This window comes from Zosterops lateralis, assembly GCF_965231275.1.
Source record: "Zosterops lateralis genome assembly, chromosome: 11".
Taxonomy (NCBI): Eukaryota; Metazoa; Chordata; class Aves; order Passeriformes; family Zosteropidae; genus Zosterops; species Zosterops lateralis.
This window is the reverse complement of record NC_139771.1, coordinates 4,971,888-4,990,144: the sequence shown is the minus strand read 5'-3', so window position 1 is coordinate 4,990,144 and position 18,257 is coordinate 4,971,888. Positions and strand designations below refer to the sequence as shown.

General features: G+C 67.1%; 5 protein-coding genes across 5 annotated transcripts; 2 read left to right on the top strand and 3 right to left on the bottom strand.

Annotated features, from left to right (window-relative positions):
* Positions 1-240: 240 nt before the first annotated feature.
* INKA1 (inka box actin regulator 1) lies at positions 241-2,436 on the top strand (the record flags this gene model as incomplete). Its single annotated transcript, XM_083869691.1, has 2 exons — positions 241-279; positions 1,542-2,436. The coding sequence occupies 2 exons, from the start codon at positions 241-243 to the stop codon at positions 2,409-2,411; spliced, it is 909 nt and encodes a 302-aa protein (XP_083725817.1). The 3' UTR covers positions 2,412-2,436.
* A 131-nt stretch (positions 2,437-2,567) lies between these two features.
* On the bottom strand, positions 2,568-11,018 carry UBA7 (ubiquitin like modifier activating enzyme 7; the record flags this gene model as incomplete). Its single annotated transcript, XM_083869275.1, has 24 exons — positions 2,568-2,729; positions 3,021-3,121; positions 3,201-3,302; positions 4,946-5,137; positions 5,213-5,299; positions 5,388-5,497; positions 5,652-5,841; positions 6,195-6,269; positions 6,382-6,556; positions 6,714-6,778; positions 7,000-7,196; positions 7,274-7,439; positions 7,535-7,687; positions 7,772-7,852; positions 7,932-8,039; positions 8,203-8,361; positions 8,442-8,588; positions 8,695-8,792; positions 8,898-9,039; positions 9,152-9,242; positions 9,419-9,525; positions 9,593-9,727; positions 10,460-10,625; positions 10,729-11,018. The coding sequence occupies 24 exons, from the start codon at positions 11,016-11,018 to the stop codon at positions 2,603-2,605; spliced, it is 3,264 nt and encodes a 1,087-aa protein (XP_083725401.1). The 3' UTR covers positions 2,568-2,602.
* Positions 11,017-11,882, top strand: TCTA (T cell leukemia translocation altered; the record flags this gene model as incomplete). The annotated part of the gene is made up of 2 exons (XM_083869678.1): positions 11,017-11,348; positions 11,785-11,882. 2 exons carry the CDS (start codon positions 11,017-11,019, stop codon positions 11,825-11,827), a joined length of 375 nt encoding a protein of 124 aa, XP_083725804.1. The 3' UTR covers positions 11,828-11,882.
* Positions 11,883-11,935: 53 nt separating this feature from the next.
* AMT (aminomethyltransferase) lies at positions 11,936-13,993 on the bottom strand (the record flags this gene model as incomplete). The annotated part of the gene is made up of 8 exons (XM_083869631.1): positions 11,936-12,171; positions 12,279-12,434; positions 12,540-12,720; positions 12,810-12,955; positions 13,070-13,148; positions 13,308-13,439; positions 13,549-13,629; positions 13,706-13,993. The coding sequence occupies 8 exons, from the start codon at positions 13,991-13,993 to the stop codon at positions 11,993-11,995; spliced, it is 1,242 nt and encodes a 413-aa protein (XP_083725757.1). The 3' UTR covers positions 11,936-11,992.
* A 194-nt stretch (positions 13,994-14,187) lies between these two features.
* NICN1 (nicolin 1, tubulin polyglutamylase complex subunit) lies at positions 14,188-18,006 on the bottom strand. The gene is made up of 6 exons (XM_083869716.1): positions 17,729-18,006; positions 17,000-17,173; positions 16,592-16,705; positions 16,175-16,246; positions 14,658-14,762; positions 14,188-14,516 (listed from the first exon to the last, which is right to left on the bottom strand). The coding sequence occupies exons 1-6, from the start codon at positions 17,891-17,893 to the stop codon at positions 14,475-14,477; spliced, it is 672 nt and encodes a 223-aa protein (XP_083725842.1). The 5' UTR covers positions 17,894-18,006; the 3' UTR covers positions 14,188-14,474.
* Positions 18,007-18,257: the final 251 nt, after the last annotated feature.

The window sequence follows — 18,257 nt, the reverse complement described above, 5'->3', positions numbered from 1 at the left end:
GGGGCCCCGGGGCGGCGGGGAGGGGTCCGTGGGCGGGGCGGGGCCCCGGGGCGGCGGGGCCGGTGCGGGCCGGGCTCACGGCTCACGGCTCACGTTACGGCGGCCCCATTGGCCGGGGCGGGGCCGCCGGGCAGCGCCGGGAGGCGGCGGGCACTGCCGGGCGCTCCGTCCGCTGTCGCTACTGCTGCTGCTGCTGCTGCTGCTGCTCCGGCACCGGCGGCACCGGGAGCGGGGCCGGGCATGCACAACGCCCGCCCGGACCAGCTCGGCGCCGACCGGGTGAGTGCGCCGCGGGCACCGGGAGGGGACGGGACCACCGTGCCTGCACCCCGCCGCACCGGGACTGCCGGGACGTCCGGGCGCTGCCGGTGACACCAGGGCCGTGACAGTACACGCAAGGCCGAGGGCGGCGCGGGGGACGTGGCCGCCCGGTGGGACACGGCGGTGCGGGGGCGCGGGCGGCCGGCGGGCACGGTGTCCAGCTGTCAAGGGGCCAGCGGCGCCGTCCCCCCGGAGCTGCCATCCCCCAGGGACGGCGGTGACAGGGTGGCCCTTGGGCTCTCCTGGGCCTGCCGCATGCTTACCCAGCACCTCAGAACCGGCTGCCCCGGTGTTCCCGGCCAGCGGCGGGACTGGGCGGCTCGGAGTGGTGGCAATTTGCCACTCGGGCGGGATGAGAGGGTCCCAGCCAGAGGGGAGGGGGACAGGGATTGGGACGGGGACGTGGAAAGGGACAAGGACAGTCCTGCCAGCAGCTCTGTCAGGGCCAGCCAGAGGGGACAGAATTATCGGTCCTGGAAGCAATCCCTCCTGCACACTCAGCTTTCCGCGACTCCAGCGCGGAAAGGAAAGCGGACGTAACACCCTGCTTTTGGGTTCAGACAATAGGAATTCAAGAGCGAGGAGCGGCCCGGCTGCGGGAGCCAGGAATCCCTTCCCCGCGCCCGCCCGGCCCCGCTCCGTTCAGCCCCGGCTGCCCTGGTCCCCTGTATTCCCCGGCGTTCGGGGGGCCCAGGCCTCGGCTGCCCCCTGACGTCACCTGGGGTGTCCCCAGCCGGAGGGCACAGGGTGGGTGGGTGACCCCGCCGGCGCACGGGGGGAGAGCCCTACCCCGGCACCCGCGGGTGGCCCCGGGCCGCCGAGTGGGACTCCGCTGGAGGGACGTCCCGGTCGCCTCCCCACCGAGAAGGAGGCACGGGAAGGGCTGTCGGGGGGGCGGTGGAGCGCCCGCTCCTACGTGCCGCGGCTCTCTGTCATTTCCCGCAGGCACGGCCGGGGCTGGGTGCCTGCTGGCTCACCCGACAAGCCGCTGCACGCCGGCCGGCTCCGCGCAGGAGCCGCGGGAAAGCGGGGCCCGGGGCTGCAGGCAAGCCGGGACCTGCGCCCCGCTCTCCGCACCCTGCTGCACGCCCATTGAACCGGCAAAGCCCCCCCGAGCCGGGGCGGAGGACGCGGGGTGCCGAGGAGGGCGGGACGGGGGATGGCGGTGCGGGCTGGGGGGCGGCGGCGACAACCGCGCTGACGTGCCCTTTTCCCCGCAGCGGTGCCGGCGGGACGCGGGCCCGACGCCGCGGGCGCACATGCCGGGCACGCGGCAGGCTCCGCACCCCCCCGGGAGGGCCCCGGGGCCGCCTGCCCGCGCCCCGCGCCCCGGCTCGGCGGCAGACTCGGCCTGCAGCCTGGACCCCGGCGGCGAGGAGGAGGAGGGAGGGGGCCCGGCCGCACGCTCCCCCCCGGCCAGCGAGCGCAGCTTGGAGTTCGACTCGGGCTACTCGGAGGCGTCGGGGAGCACGTGGAGGGAAGAGGAGGTGCCCGTGCGGCGCCGGCAGCCGCTGCCCTGCCAACGGGCGCACCGGCTCTCCGCCGGCCCCGCCGCCCCGCCGGCCGCCCCCGCCCGCCGCGTCCGCCCCAAATCCACCTCGGACGCCTGTCTGGAGCAGTGGCGAGCCCTGGAGCCCGCCGACGCGCAGGACTGGACCGTAGCGCTGCTGTCGCAGAGCCGGAACCGGCAGCCCCTGGTGCTGGGCGACAACTGCTTCGCTGACCTGGTGGAGAACTGGATGGACCTGCCCGAGGTGGGCGCCGAGCCGCGCCGCAGAGCCCCTGCCGAGCCCTCCCGCCGGCTGGGCAAGCCCCCCGCCTTCCTGCTCAGCCTCTCGGGAAACGTACGCCGCAAGCTGGCCAACATGGCCCGGCCTCGGGGCGCCGACGGTGCGCGGCCGGGGGCCCGCGATGGCACCAAGCGTTTCTCCTGCCCGCTGGGGCTGGGGGGACAGCCCAAGGGCGCCTGCTTCCACCAGTCCCACAGCAACATCGCCCAGCTGGCCACGGACTTCCACCGCTTCACCGCCTTGATGAACAGCCGCAGCCGCCAGCCCATCATCTGCAACGACGTTATCGGCTACATTTAGCCCTGCTGCTGCGGCCCGCACCCCCACCCTGTAAATAAACCCCCGTTTTGTATGGTCTGGGCGCCACAGCGTTTATCAAAGGGAGTGCCCGTGCCCCGACTCTGGGCAGGGGCAAGCAGGGGGTTTTTGCAATGAGGGCCATTGCAGCCTGCAGCTTTTATTGCATGGGGCAGGAGGTGCCGGCCCCTTGCTCAAGGCAGGGAACACAGGAGAGGGGGACGGGTATCTTCAGCCTCAGCATCCTCTCCCTCACATATATACAGCAGCTCCAGGTCCTGCTGCTGTGGCATTCCGGCATCCTCCAAGTTCTCTGATAACCTGTAACAGGGACAGGGGGTTTTGGGGGCACTGGCTTTTCTCCCACGGCTGGCTGAGAGCTCCAGGGGTGCCTTGGGCCCCTCAGGGGTGTTCAGCCAGGCTGGTGGGATGCAGAGGCCAGCAGCAAGGGGCCGGGCCGGGGTCCCACCACGGGAAGTGCTGCCGGCAGGATGTTTATCCAGCAGCTGGCTGGGAGCTGCACTGCAGCTGGAGTAGCTCAGGATTGAGGCAGTGGGGGCTGGAAGCCCCCCTCTTCTGGGGCAGGATTGGGCCCTGGAGCCGGGGACCTACCTCTGTGCCTGCTGCCGGGCCCGTGTCTCTGCATCTGCCTTGCTGTCATAGAGCACGCTGTCGCCGCACAGGAGCATGGTCACGGTCCAGCCATGTGTCCTCTGCAAGAGGTGGGTGTCAAGGTCTGGTCCTGCATCCCCCCAGGGTGACCTGGCTGAGTCCTGACAGCGCTGGGCTCACCTGCAGCCAGTCCAGCACCTCCTGCACCGTCATTGCCTGTCCATCTGCACCGACTGCCTGCATCTCCAGCCGGTCCCAGCAGCTCCACTCCCGCCCGCCGTACTGCCAGGGGGTAGCAGCCAGCACTGGCACCCCATGTCCTGGCTGCCCAGCCCCATGGGGCAGGGACTGGTGCAGCGCAAGTGCTGGGGGACATCGGGGCAGGCAAATGGGCAGGGTGATGGGGGCACCATGGTGGTGCAGGGGCAGCGGGGGACACGACTATCCCCCCAAGCACTGCTGGGGCTGACTTCAAGGGTCAGTGTCAGTGGGGGGCCGGCACTGCCCCCAGCCCCAGGCCAGGCCAGGCACACAAAAGGCCATTGAAGCGCTGCCCAGCCCCACACAATCATCTCTTCTAATGCCTGTGGCCCCACGACCCCTGCTCCAGCCCAAGGAGGCCAGTGCGGTGCCAAGCCCCGGGGCCAAGTGCCGGACGCGGCCTCACGCAGTCTGGCAGGGCTATGCAGCCATCTGCCCTCGCCGCAGGCAGCACCAGCACTGCCTGCCTGGCCCCAGCCCCACTCGGGAGGGGTGTTCACACCTGGTCACTCTCCCTCCTGCTTTCTGTTGCCTTCTCACCTCCGCCTTCTGCCGTCTGCACTTATCCCACTGGTGGAGAGAAAGGCTTAACCCCATCCTCACCGGGGCAGCAACTGCTCAGGGACAGAGGGAAAGCCATGGCCTGGCCCTCCACCAGCAAAGTACATCACTCTGGCCCTGGGAAGCATGTTCCTCTGGACAAGGCTGGCCCCTAATGTGGGCTCCCCAGGTCCCCATGGGATATAGGTCATACTAAGGAGGCCTCGGGGACATGTGTTCCCACCAGAGCCAAGCAGCTGGGTGTGAAATGTCACGCCAGCTGTCCTCGCCCTGGGACATGGAGGTGTCGGGTGCTGCTGCAGGGCCCTGAGGGCATGGCCAGATCCAGCAGCATTCTCCATCCAGGGCTGATGCCAACCCCGGGTTACTACAGGCAGGATGACACAGGGCCGGGCATGGGGTTTGAGGGGGCCGGGGGCAGCCATCAGCCCGAAGTGGTGCTGGAGCCGGAGCAAGGCAGTGGAGTCGCCTCCCTCCCCCTCTTCCTGCCCCCGGCCCTGGGCCCCCCGGGCCAATCTGGTTCCAATCGGCGCTTCCTGCCGTGCCGGAAGGACTGCCTCGCACGCCATAAACCCCCAGACAAAGGCGCCTCTATAGCGCAGACGGTCCCAATCTGGGCCTGCCCCCACCCCGCTCCCCCTCTCCGTTCCCCACCGCCGGGACCCCCGGCCCCGCTCCCCCGGGCGGCCCTTCCCGGCCCGGTGCCAGCTGCTCTGCGGCTGCCGCAGCTGCTTTCCATAAGCCAGATGAGCCCAGGGCCTCCCACCCCTGCCTGTGGGGCTCGGCGTGGGGCCTGCCATGGGCAGTGGGGCTGCCTCAGCCCCATGGGCACCCCAGAGCACCACAGCTGGGCCCGATGCGGGGCAAACAGGACAGTGTCTCAGTGCTGGGGGGCAGCCAGAGGAAGGAGCTGGTTCCTCCCTGCCCGGCAGCATTCCCAACCCACTGCAGCACCCAGATCCATTTCTGGAGTGCTATGGCCAGGGCTGTCCTTGCTGCATGGCCACCTCCTTTCCCCTGGGTCCCCCTGACATTGTCCCACAGCAGATGCCACTGGCCTCTGATGTCCCCCACCTGCACTTCCCCAGGGAAGAGGATCCTACCCAGTAGGTGGGGGCTGGTGAAGGCAGGAAACGGTGCAGCAGGCAGGCAGACAGGTTGATGTTGCTGCTGCGGTAGCAGCTGAGGTCCTGGCACCCCCACACCAGCTTGTAGACCTCCAGGCATGCCAGCCCGGCCACGGCTGCCGTGGTGGTGATGATGGCGGGCACAATCCGCCCAGCAATTTGCTTGCTCTGAGGACAGGAGGGGTGTCACCAGCTGCCCCACACAGGACAGGGACTCCTGACCCCACAGGCTGCCCCTCTCACCGTCAGCCAGTCGGCAGGGGAGATGCCATAATTCTCTGCACGCAAGTTGGATGCTGCTGTGATAAAGTCTATGTGGACATCGTTGTCCTGTGGAGAAGAGTGGGGGGACATCTGCATCCCATGGGGACATCAACCCCCCCCAGGCTGAGCAGGGCCACCTGCCTGGCTCTGCTACCTTCTCAAAGTGGATGGGCTCCATCAAGGGTGCTTGTGCCTCCTCAGCCCCCACCAGCTCCTGTCTCCACTGCACCAGGTCCTGGGTAAGCTCTGTCAGCTGCCTGTGATCTGGGGGTACAGGAACCCCTGGTGTGATACTCCTGCACTGTGGCACTGCAGGGGTGCCCCCACCTTGGTCTGGGTCATCTTGGGTCATCTGGAGCAGGGACAAGAAGCCCCACCACCACCAGGCTGGACCCAGGAGCATACCTGGGAACCTCACCTATAGGAACTTGTGTCTTCTCTGTCGATTCCTCTGTGAGGGGGATCTGGAGCCCTTCCTGGGGTGCAAAGGGTGGCAAGACCACATCCCGGAGGATGGCCTGGATGGCCACCCTGTCCCTGCATGGCGGCACTCTGTGTGCTTGGGCAAAGAGGTGGGCAGCAGCCACGACATAGTCCACGTGGGTGTCCTGCGAAGTAGAACAGGGGCGGCCATGAGGTGCCTTGATGGGGTGGTCCCACATAGCCAAGGGCTGCCAGCACTGCCCCAAGCTGGTAGAACTGCCTGGCTTTGTCCCAAAGTGGAGGTGGAGGAGCCTCTCCTCCTACTTTGGCCACAAAGCATGTGCAAGCTGTCCCCTGCAGTGCCCTAACTGACTGGGGGACAGGGACAGACACAGCCCAGAACCTGGCAGCCCTGCACAGGCTGTGGCAGATGGAGCACAACTACAGTTCAGTATTTCCTGTATGCTCAGCAAAGGCTTGGCTCTCCCTTTGCCCATACCATTCCCACATGGGACTCCACAGCTCTCCCTGCACTCACATTGTCAGGGTTGAATGTCAGCGGATGGGGACAGCTCCGGTCCCCTGTCCAGAAGGGGACACCCGGGCTGGTTTCCTGGCACAGGGAGAGAAGAGTCAGGCCCAGGAATGTGTACCCCTGGTTCCAGTGAGGTGGCCAGTGGAGGGAAGGGTGTGCAGGGGTGCCAGCCCTATAGTGCTGGGCTCACATGCTCCGGGGGGTAGGTGTGCAGCAGCTGGGCAATGGCATCGTGGTAGCAGCTCTGCCAGCGCCGGCGTGCCCAGCGCACACAGTCCCGCCAGTCCCGCGGCCGCTCCTGCAGGCTGGCCAACACCTGCTCCAGGACCTTCCCTGGCAGCTGCTGCTCCAGGAAACCTGGGTCCCTGCAAAACCAGGCAACTGCTGATGCTGGCCCAAGAGTAATCCTGTAAGACACCTGGGTGGGATGTGGCAGTCTGGCACACTCTCCCCATTCCCAGCAGCACCCTGGCAGAGGTGGAAGCTCTTCTCCCAGTGTCACTACCCCCAAAGCCCACTCACTCCATGAGCTGGTTGACTTGTTCTGCAGGTAGCTGGAAAAGCCCTTCAAACTCATCACGGGCCCACTGCGGAGGAGAAATGGGTGTTGAGCACTGGAACCTCCCCCTTATGCCGCCAAGCCCAGGGGAAGGCTCTGGCAAGGCCAGCAGCAACACTCAGGCTTCCAGCAGGAAGCAGCTGGGGCCATATCCTGCCCATGGCCCACCACTAGAGGGGAAATGGGGAAGGAAGACAAAGGTCCCGGTGCCTCCTTGCTGGGTGCTGTGGCTGGGGCAGCTCAGCCTACCTGCAGTGTGTGCTGGATGGTGCGGGGGAAGTGCCGCAGGGTGCAGAGGGGGAAGGTGCCATCCCTGGGGATGCTGGCTGGCCCCGGAGGCTTGGTCAGGGACGGTACCATGGCCAGCACATGCCCCCGTGTCCCCTCTGTGCCTGAGTCCAGCAGTGGTGTGCGGCAGCGGAGACAGCGTCTCTCCAAATAGCTGCCTGCAGGGAGCCAGGAGTGCTGGGGACCCAGGGAGCATGTCCAGGGGCTTGCCCCCCTTGCCCTTCATGGCACTCACGGGCCTCTATCGTGTCCAGAGCGCTGGCAACACCATCCAGGTCCTGGAAGAATTTGTCGCTGTAGAGCATCTCAGTGGCAGGTCCCACCTGGTTCTGGTGCGCTGTCACTCTGACATCAGGGTTCATGCGCTGCACGGCTGCTGCGGCCACCACCGACTTTGGCTCCTGCCAGGACAGAGAGGGGGTGGGCTGCCCTAGGGAGCCCGTGGGACAGCTCCTCCCTTTGCGGGGAGCTCAGCCCCTGCCTCATGCTGCCTCACCGATATATCTGCTGAGCGATAGAGAAGCTGCCGATGGAGGTTGGAGAGGGCAACAGTGTCCATGTCAGTGACAATGAGCTCCCCATCCCCCGCCGTCAGCCCCATCATGGCAAAGTTCTTCAGCAGCTCGCAGCCGATGGCACCAGCTCCCACCTGCCAGGGCAGAGATGCTGCAGCTCCCCGTGTGCCAGCTGGATGCTCTGCAGCCTCTCAGTGCCATGGCCCCTGCCCACTCACCACCAGGTACTTCTGGTGGCCCAGCTTCTCCTGGAAATTGGCCCCGAAGATGGCAATCTGGCCATCGTAGCGAGAGCCTCTCTGCCGGGACAAGGAACTGTGTGAGCTCAGCAGCCACGGCATCCCGGGCAGCCGAGAGGGGCTGGACACGGGGTCTCACCGGGGCACAGTCCATCTCTGTCAGCTGCGCGGCCCCCGGCAACGCCAGGCACTCCAGGGAGTCCAAGTACAACCACTGGTTCAGGGGCACGAACTTCCTAGTGATGGCCTGGGGCGAAAAGCTGTGGGGATGTGGCCGGCGGGGGTGTTCCCCCTCACCGCGCCCCAGCCCTGCCGCCTGACCCGGCGTCCCCAGGCGGGCAGCAAGTGCCCTCTCGTGGCCACCAAACGCCACCGGACAGCCACGGCCAGCGGGAGCCCGCCCCGCTCACCTTCAGCACCTCCTGGGCTGCCAGCGCCCCGACCACGGAGGCCACGGGGCACAGGTCCCCCGCGCTGACGCTGGCGAAGGCGCGCACGATGTCCTCATCCAGGGGACCCTGCTGCTCCCCCAGGCTCCGCGCCAGCCCCAGCACCCGCTCGGCATCCGCCTGCAGGCAGAGGGGAGAGGGCAGCCCCCGGCGAGGTGGTGGGGCTCGGCAGGGCCGGCAGGAGCAGGACAGGGACTCACCGGTGCCCTGGGCCGCGGCAGGCGGCCCCGCTCCCTGCGGAAAGCGTGAAGGGCCCGGAAGGTGGCGTGCAGGCTGCGGCTGCGTGCCAGATCCTCGGGAATTGCCACCTGGATTTTGGGCTTCTCCAATGCCCGGCACAGGGGCTCCTGCCAGCACAGCACCAGGGATTTGGTGAGTGCTTTCCTGGGCCCTGGAGTGGCACAGCAGTACCCCAGCTCGGGTGGCAGCACCGTGGGGTCGAGAGGGACTTACGTGGGAACACTCCAGGCGCCGCTGCACCTGTGAGACCAGACCCCCACAGCGGTAGGGAGAGAAGGAGCTGGTGTCACCAATCTCCAGCCTGAAGTCATCTGGGGACAAGAGGAGCACAGATGTCACATCACGGTCACTGCCAAGGACCCAGTGACTTCCTCAACCCTGAGCTAGGGCAGCCAGGACACCTCTGGAATTCTCACCGAGCACATGCACAGGGATGGGCTTCTGGCCATTCAGCTCTGTCATCCCCTGCACACCAGAAAACGTCACCAGGTCACCATCACGGAAGGAATGGCCATAGCTGTCCTCTGTCCCCACGCATGTCACCACTCCTGGGTTGCCCTGAACAGGGGAAGGCTACATGAGAGTGGGGGACTGGACTAGGGTGGCATAGAGCCAGTGGATGAAGCAGCAACATTTTGGGGGATCCTGCAGGGGCTGCCCTCCTTCCTACCTGGGAGATGTGCTGCACAGCAGCAGACACTGGATCCCCTTCTGCTGGATCATCAACAACAAAGTGCTCCCCGAAGTCACAGAACAGCTGCCTGGAGAGGACCGATGGGGTTTTGCCAGAGGAACTGCCCCACCAAACTGCCCCAGCACTGCCAGCTCCTGCCCAGGCTGAGCAGCCCTGCCAGCATACTGGGGACATGGGCTGCAGCACACAGCTGGGGGCTCTGGGGACGAGGTGACCCAGGCCAGACCCCATGAGGCGCCTTACCCTGCCAGCCCCTTGGCGTCAGCCACGATGAAGCAGATGCCGTGGGTATGGCAGAAGTTCCCAACGTGGAGCTGCTCCTCCAGCGGGGATTCAGTCAGCACCACCACCTGAGGCAGGTCTGTCAGTGAGCGCTGCCACCCCGGGGGTCACCATGGCAGAGGGACACAGGCTCACCTGGAAGGAGGTAAGGAAGGCCTCTGACAGCTCCCCGGTGTAAGCCTCGACCTCCACACAGGGGTTCAGCTCGGCCAGGGCCCGCTGGGATGCCTTGGCACGGTTCTGGCCTAGATCACTCTCCTCCAGGAGGAACTGCAGAGTGGACAGACAATGGTGGGGCACCCTATGGGTTTGGGGTGCAACTTAGCACTGTGGGGTGCCCCACAGGTCCTGTCTGCACTGGTAAGGGGGCCTCTGCTAAGGAGGACCTTACCTGTCATGGTGAAAGCCCCCCTGTGCCTTAACAGCATCCCCAACTTGTACCTGTTATTGGAAGCCCCTCACCCCAAACCCACACCTGCCAACAGGGATTCTCCCAACTGCACCTGCATCTATTACTGTGACATCCACCCACATCTGTACCTGTCACTGGGACTCCCACCTGAGTCTGCACCTGTACCAAGACCCTTGTCTGTACCTGTATATGTTACGGGACCCTCCCATCCATACCTGTACTTGTTAGTGGGATTGCTGTCTGTACCCATTATGAGGATCCCCATCCATACTCGTACCTGGTACTGGGATCCCCACACGAGTCTGTACCCATTACCGGGACCGTTATCAATACCTACAGACATGATGGGGCCCCTCAGCCATACCTGTACTCTGGGACCTGTGCCCACACCCATACTCATTACTGGGACACCCACCCCCACCTCTACCTGTTACCGGGACCCCTGTCTGTGCCTATTATCAGGGTGCCCATCCATATCTGTACCCACTACGGCATTCTCACTGGTTTCTGTTGTGAGATCTTCACCGATACCTGTCACAGTGACCTCCACCCGCCCCTGTCCCCGCGGCCCCGCCCGGCCCCGCCGGTACCTGCTGGCTGCGGTCGGCGGTGCAGACGGCACCGCAGTCGTGCAGGACGACGCGCCCGGTCCCCGCCAGCACCAGCGCCGTCGCCACCTGCGCTCCGGTCCCGCGCAGCCCCGACACCAGCACCGCCGACCGGGACAGCCGCCGCGCGCCGCCGCCCAGCACGTACCTGCGGGTACCGGCGGGGGCCGTCAGCGGGGGCCGGCACCGCTGCCCCGCGCCCTGCCCCGATCCTGTGGCGCTCCCGTCCCCGGTGCCGGTCCCCCACTCACAGCTGCCGCGAGTACCGCGGCTCCTCCTCGCTTCCCGCCATGGCGGCCCCACCCGCCGAGCGGACAGCCCCGGGCCCGCCCCAGGGCGGAGCCAATCCCGCACGGCCACGTCCCGACTGCGCAGGCTCGGCGGCGGTAACGGGACAGGCCACGCCCCCAAGCAAGAGCCCCGAGGCCGCGCCCAGGGCCGCGCTCCCATCGCGCAGAGGCCCCGCCCCCCCGTGTCCGCGCCGTGAGGCGGGCGGAGGCTCCGCCCCCCCGGCAGTCTCGCCCCGGTCCCCCGTGGCCATGGCGGCGGTGGCGGCGGGCTGGCAGCCGCCGTGGCGGGCGCTGGTCGCGCTGGGCCGGGAGCTGGCGGCCGAGTGGGCGGCACAGGATGTGCGGGCCGCGCTGTGCCAGCTGCTGCTGCTCTGGCTGGGCATCAGCCTGCTGGGCGTCCGCCTGGCCTGGCGCGCCTACGGCGGGGCGGTGGCCGCGCTCTGCTACCGGACCGGCCCCTCCGGCCGGCGCTCCCCCGGCACCGCTCCCGGGGCCTCGCCCGCCCGGCACCGCGCGCACTCCCTGTCCCCCGCCGGCCCGGCGGGACGCAACGGCGCCGCCGAGCGGCACTGCCCGCCCCGGTGAGTCCCGACCGCTACCGGGCCCAAACCCGCTCACTCCCCCGCTGACCCTCCGCGGGCCTGCCCGGCTCCCCCGCGTCCTGCCGGCGCTCTGGGAGCGCAGCCCGGTGAGCAGCCCCTGCCCGGCGTCCCACAGCGAGTGTCCCCCCTGCTGCACTCCTGCACCAGTACAGCCCAGTGACCGCCCGGTCGGGTCCCGATGGGGCCTCGGGACACCGGCCCCGGTCAGCCCCACCCAGCTGTGCCTTCTGACAAGTGCTCCCCAAGCTGTGCCCTCTGACCTTTGAGCCCCCTCCTCCCCCCAACCGCACCCCAGACCAGTATGCTTCAATAAATGCCCCTCAGCCCTGCCCACCCACGCAGACAGGCAGGTGCCAGCCTCGGGGTGCTGTGCTCGGTGCTGCCACAGCCGTGCTCACGCTGCCTCTCTCTGCAGGGATGGCCCAGCAGCAGAGCCCATGAAGACACACTGGGAATGAGCAGCAGCGGGACCGCCAGCTGGGTACTGCCAACATCATTAAAAGTGCTGTGCCCACCTGCTGCTCCTTGTTTTGTCACTGCCACCATCACCAGAGAGGAGACCAGGGGAACAGAACAGGGTGTTTATTGGGGCCAGGGCACTGTGCCTGCAGCATGTGCTGGCCTCACTTGGCCATGTAGTACTGGGTGGGAACGAAGGGCATCTTGGTGATGACAGCAGGGTGCTGCTTCTTCCGCACCTCGACGGTGAGCTCGGTGCCAGCCCGGCTGTGTGCTGCCTCCACGTAGCCCATGGCGATGTTCTTGCCCAAGCAGGGTGAGGGACATCCGCTGGTTACTGTGCCTGGGATGTGAGGATACAGGGAGCTGAGCAGGGCCTGGCCAGCGCCTGTCCCTGCCATGGCCACAGCTCAGGGTCATGCCCGTGCCAGCCCCGCTGCCCCCACCTACCCACAGGCCTGCCTTCGGGACCCAGGATGGCCATGTGGGGCCGGATGGCAGGTCCCACCGACGTCAGCCCCACACGCCTGCGCCTCGGCTTATCTTTCACTTGTGCCATGATGACAGCAGCACCAGGGAAATCCATGGCCACGCGCCGGCGCTTCCCTGCAGGGCAGAGATGGGTGAGGGTCGCCGATGCCTGACTGGTGCCCTCGTACCCACTGGGGACACCTTGCTGCTCTGCCTGCCCCAAGGAGGAGGTGGACCTACCCAAGGTCCACATCAGCCCCGCCTCGGCAGGAGTGACAGTCTCGTCGATGTCATTGCCGTAGAGGCAGAGCCCGGCCTCCAGGCGCAGGCTGTCCCTGGCTGCCAGCCCTGCCAGCCACACGTCGGGGACGCCCAGGAGCTGCTCGGCCAGCTCCACCGCCCGCGCCGCGGGCACCGAGATCTGGGGGGGGACACGGGCAGGGTCAGTGGGGCACGACCTTCGCCCGCATCGGCCCCGCAGTGGGGATGCTGGAGCGGTTCCCTGGATACCTCCACGCCATCCTCGCCGGTGTAACCACAGCGTGTGACCCGGCAGCCCGGCACGCCGAAGACAGTTGTGGTGATGCTATTCATGAAGGAGAGCTTGGCCAGGTCATCCGACAGCCCTGCCTGCAGAACCCGTGCCATGGAGGGACCTGGGGAGGCAGGTGGCTGGAAGACAGCAGTGCCCAGGGAAGGGGGGGGAAGTGGGGAGGGGGGGTGACATCCACCAGGAGAGGGCCCAGAGGCCCATGAGGGGCCCCCACTACCTTGCAGAGCCAGCAGCGCATTGTCTGACACCTCCACGTGTACGTCACTGCCGGTGGCCTGCAGCTGTGCCGCTCTGTCCTGCCAGGGTGACAGTGGCCTGCTAGCACGGGGGCCAGACCGGTGCCAGCCCCACACACGGCCACGGCCACCTCACCCCGTGCAATACGTGTGTCACCAAAAGGCAGGACACGTTCCCACTGCGTGTCCCCACCCCCTGGGGCTCAGGCAGCCCCATACCGTCAAGATGGCCAAGTCCTTGTCAGCACAGGCGGCGTTGGACACCACGTAGAGGTGATCTTCTGACGTGTTTGTGACGATGAGGTCATCTGTGATGCCGCCCTTCTCGTTGGTGAGCAGCGTCAGTGTGCCCTGCGGGACACGGCCCACTGACGCACGGGCGGGCTGCCCGGATCCTCCCAGGGCATCCCGGGGACCTCTGACCCCGCTGGATGCCCGGTGCCCGCCCAGCGCCCCGTACCTGTCCGGGCTTCAGCTCGGCGATGTCCCCCACTACCAGGCTCTCCATGAACCTGATGCGGTCCCGGCCGTACACCAGGGTCTGCAAGGGGCCGGGGGGGGTTGTGAGGTGGTGCGGGTACCCCCCTGCCCCGGCCCCCTCATCCCGACCGCGCTACCTGCAGCATATGGGAGACGTCGAAGAGGGAGCAGTGGCGGCGAGTGTGCAGGTGTGACTGGAGGTGGCCCTGCCCGTAGTGCAGCGGAAGGGTCCAGCCGGCGAAGGGCACCATGCGCCCGCCGCGGGCCCGGTGCAGGGCATCCAGCGGCGTCTGCTTCAGCCCCTCCTCCCCGGGCCCCGCTCCCCCGGCCCCCGCTCCCCCGGGCCCCGTTCCCCCGGCCCCTCTCCGCGGCGCCGAGCCCGGGGGCCGGCGGGACAGCGCGGCGCGGCAGCCCGTCCGCAGCATCTTCCTCTTCCTCCTCCCTCCCGGCACGGCTCGGACCGGCCCCGGGGCGCCTGGGACATGGAGTCCGCCCGGCCCCGGCCCCCGCCCCCGCCCCCGGCCCGGCCCGCCCTCGGCACCGCCTCCCCGGGGCTGCCGGCACGGCCACCCCCATCCCCCAGAGACAGGCGGGCACAGGCAGAGCCAACGTAGCAGCTTTTAGTGGTGACACCTCCAGCACCCCCGCACCCCGCGGTGCCCCCGCACCCCCGTGCACTGTCCGGGCTCTGCCCACGGGATGTGCCCAGGAGAGGCTCACAGGGGTCTCTGGAGCGGCAGCGCTGCCCCTCACTGCTGGGCAGTGCAGAGGGAGTCAGAGAAGGGGCACAGGGAGGGCTCGGGAGCCCCGCGGGGTCAATGGCCGAGGCGGGAATGCAGGAGTCCACTCAGGCCCCGGGAGCATGGAAGGGGCACTTCTCCCCAGCTGGCACCAGCACCAGCAGGCTCAGGTGTAGGAAAGCAGGTTGACATCGTAGCAGCCATCCACCTGGGGAAGAGAGCGACTGTCATTGTCTGCACAGCACTGCTGGGATACTCCAGCCCCATCCTGCTGGGAGCAGCCCCGCTGGGAGGGTTCCTGAGCCCTGTGGCAAGGCGGGGTCCCTGTCAGCAGCGTGGGGGGACTCACATCAAAGCGCCCGATGCGGGCGGCTGCCTGGCGAGCCCGGATCACCTCTGTCAGCACCCACATCTGCTGCACCTCTGTCGACACCTTCTCTGGATCAGGGAGCTCCTGGAAGGAAGTGGGCACAATGATGTGGAGTCGGGATGGGCCGGATGGGCTGGACGACTCCAGGTTTGGGCAATGGCTGTGCCTCCCAGGGAGCCAGGCACGTGATGGCGCCCACGTTCCTGACCTGCTGGCGGTTTCCCAACGTGAGGTTAGCAGGGCCCCGTTCTAGGAAAACAAACCACTGGGGACATGGGTGAGTGACCCTGATCCCTGCGTGGGCTGTGGTACTGACACAGCCCATCTCTGCTGGCAGATGGCCAGGATGAGGACATAAAGCTGACTGCTGGCTAATCATTAAAGACCTAATCACACAGTCCAGAGTTTCCCAACAGCCTCACTATGCGATGCTCCCTGGGCTTGGATACAGAATCCCACCCACATGTGCTGGTTCACCCCAGAGACCTTTAGCCAGGTGGGACCTGTGAGCTCAGCAGAAGTTCTCCTGGCTGGGGCACAACTCTCATGGGGGCACAGCTCTGTTGCACTGGGCTGAGGAGTGCCTCGTGGTGATACCAGGAAAAGCCAACCTCTGGTGTCTGCCCCAGATACTCCTTACCAAGGGGAACATGATCCAAGCAATCAGCAAAGGACTGGGGTGCCCTCCCCAAACTGTCACACAGCTGGGCAGGGACTGGGAACAGCTGCCTCACTGCTGGTGCAGTGTGAGCACTGTTGCATGGAAGCCCAGTAGCAGAACTGCCCGGGCAGGTGTGAGCAATGTGCCACCCTCCTGCAGGCAGCACCTCCAGCTGATTCAGCAGGTTCCCATGGGCGAGACAGCTCCCATCCCAGCCCTGCTCTGCCCAGACTTTGCTCACCAAAGGCCACCAGCCAGGCAGATGTGGCTGACAATCTGTAAACACGTGCCATGGCTTGGATGCCCCTCTGCCCATATGCTGTCCTGGCAGGGCAGTGTGTTCCCCAGAGCAGAGTGCTGGGAACCAGCCCTGATCCCACACATCCCACCTGCCACTGAACCATGCTGTGCACCCATTGCTCCCACAGGGATGTCCCTGTTCCCACACATCCCACCTGCTACTGAACCACACTGTGCACCCATTGCTCCCACAGGGATGTTCTTGTTCCTGTCCCCATCCCATTGCATCCCACCTGCCAGCTGAGTGACACAGTGCATCCACATCTCCCTTGGGGATGTTCCTGTCCCCAGACTAGAGGGCAAATAGACTTAAGCGTCACCTCAAAAAGCACATCCCCATTGAGATATTTTTCTTCTTAGTACTGCAAACTACTTCCAGCACAAGGAAGGTTATTTCAGGGCTCCACAGCTATTCCTGGTGAAAGCCTGGAGCCAACAAGGCGGGCATGGGCCTGGCAGCCTCCCGAGGGATGTTCATGGCTGGCACCCCACAGAAGTCCCTCCTTCCCCCAGTACCTCAGCAGTGATTACTCACCCCATGCAGGCTGGCTGGCTGCTCCGGAGGGGTCAGCTGGGAGAGCCAGGAGGGAAAATCCTTCTGGGGACTCTGAAACAGATCCAGAGAGTGACACAGGGTGTTCCCAAGCCTATCTCCATCCTTTACACTAGGCAGCGTGCTGGGGTTTAGAGCCCACCCCTAGTGATATTGCTTTGGAAGCAACACTTTACTATCCTTAAAGAGAATTTTGTAGGGAATTCTGTATTCTGAGCAGTTGTTGCTTCAGCACCACTGGAGCACAAGTGGATTCCAAGTGCCCCAGCAAAGGACAAGGACTTGGACCCACATCCCTGTGTGTGCTCCCCAGAGCTGTAGGGGCAAACACCAGGGCTAGTGGAGCGTCCTGGCCTCCTGCCCGTGCCCGGCAATGGGGTAGCTCTGGCAGCTGCTCACCTTCTGTCCAGAGGGGAAAATCTGCAGGTCCTCGATGGTGAAGTGGAGCCAGACTGGGGAGGGCTGTCGCAGGATGAACCTCATTGCCGTCACCTGGTCCACGTCACACAGCATCTGCAGGGCAAGGACCAGGGAGTGTAACCACCAGCCAGGGGCTGCCACTAACTGGGGGCAGCTTTTGGGGTATCCTCCCAAAACCCCCAGGCCACCCCAGGTGGAAGAAGCCCAAGGGAAGCATCATCCCTGAGGGCTGCCTGGGCTGGGCAGGGCACAGGGACCCTCACAGCCATGGGGGCAGCGGGACATTGGCACCAGAGCCCGGGACTGGGAGCCATCCTGGGGGGTGGGTGAAGAGCGGGGAGCCCCAGAGGGCTGGGTGATGCCACGGTCCCATCCAGACATGCTGACCTGGTGCCGGTGGAGGCAGAAGTAGTCCTGGGAGCCCTCCTCGGTGTGTGGGCAAGGCATCAGGCACAGGTCCCGCAGGCAGGTCACCCAGCGCTGGGAGCCGCCGGGGCCGGCCCGCTGCACCCGCACGCTCAGGAACGCCGTGTAGAAGTTCCTGAACACGATCTCCTGCACCTGCGGGACCAGCGACCTCAGCCCCATTGGGGCATTCCCCCAATGCCTGCACCGGCACCCCCCGATACCGACACCGGCATCCTCCCGCTAGTACTGGGACGGGCACCGGCATTCCCTCTTCCACACCGGGGTCGGCACGCCCCCATACCCCCACTAGCACAGCCCCGTATCCCCCAGTCTACTGGGACGGGCACCGCATCCCCAGCATCCGCCCAGCGTCGGGAAGGGCGGTACCCAGCACCGGCATCTCCTCCGCCACAGAACCGCCCCTCACATCTTCCCCACACCGCCCCGGCATCCCGTCTGCCCTGGGAGCGCCCCCGGCATCCCTCCGTACCGGCCCCGGCACCCCCACGCCCCCCGCCCCGGCATCCCCCGTCCTGCCCCGGCACCGCCCCACACCGGGCACCGACTCCCCCGGCCCCGCACCGTCCCCGGCACGACCTCTGTTCTCCCTCGGGACCATCCCGGCACAACCCCTCCGGTACCGCCCCCGGCATCCTCCCGTGACTCCACGGTACCCCCCGGTACCCCCCCCCCCGGTACCGCACTCACGTCGGCGGCAGCGCCGCGGGGGAAGCGGAGGTCGATGACGGCGACGCCGGGGCGAGCGGGCTCGGCCCCCCCGGCCAGCTGGAGGGGGGCGGCGGGGCGGGGGGCGCAGGGCAGCGGGGAGCGGCCCGGCCCGGCGGGCGGACCCGGCCCCGCCGCTCCCGACATGGCGGCGCCGCTCCGGGGCGGGGCCCGGCCGAGCCGTGGCGTCACCCCCGCGGCCACCGGCAGGGGGCGCGCCCGCCCCGCGCCGCCCGGGGCTGGCTCCGGGACCCCCCGCCCCGGGGCCGCCCCAGCGCCTCCCCCAGACCGGCACCCGCGGCCCCGGGCCGCTTCATTTTTCCTACGGCGAGGACGTCGCCCCGCGGCGCCGCCGAGACCGGAGCCGGGGGTTGAGCGCTCCCCCGGTGCCCTCCCGGGGCCGCCCGGGCAGCGCCGTGTCCCGCAGTGAAGCGGCGGGTCCGGCCCCGGTGTGCGGGGTCAGCCCTCCACCCCGGGCGCACACGGGCAAATCCCGGCTGGGGATGCCGAG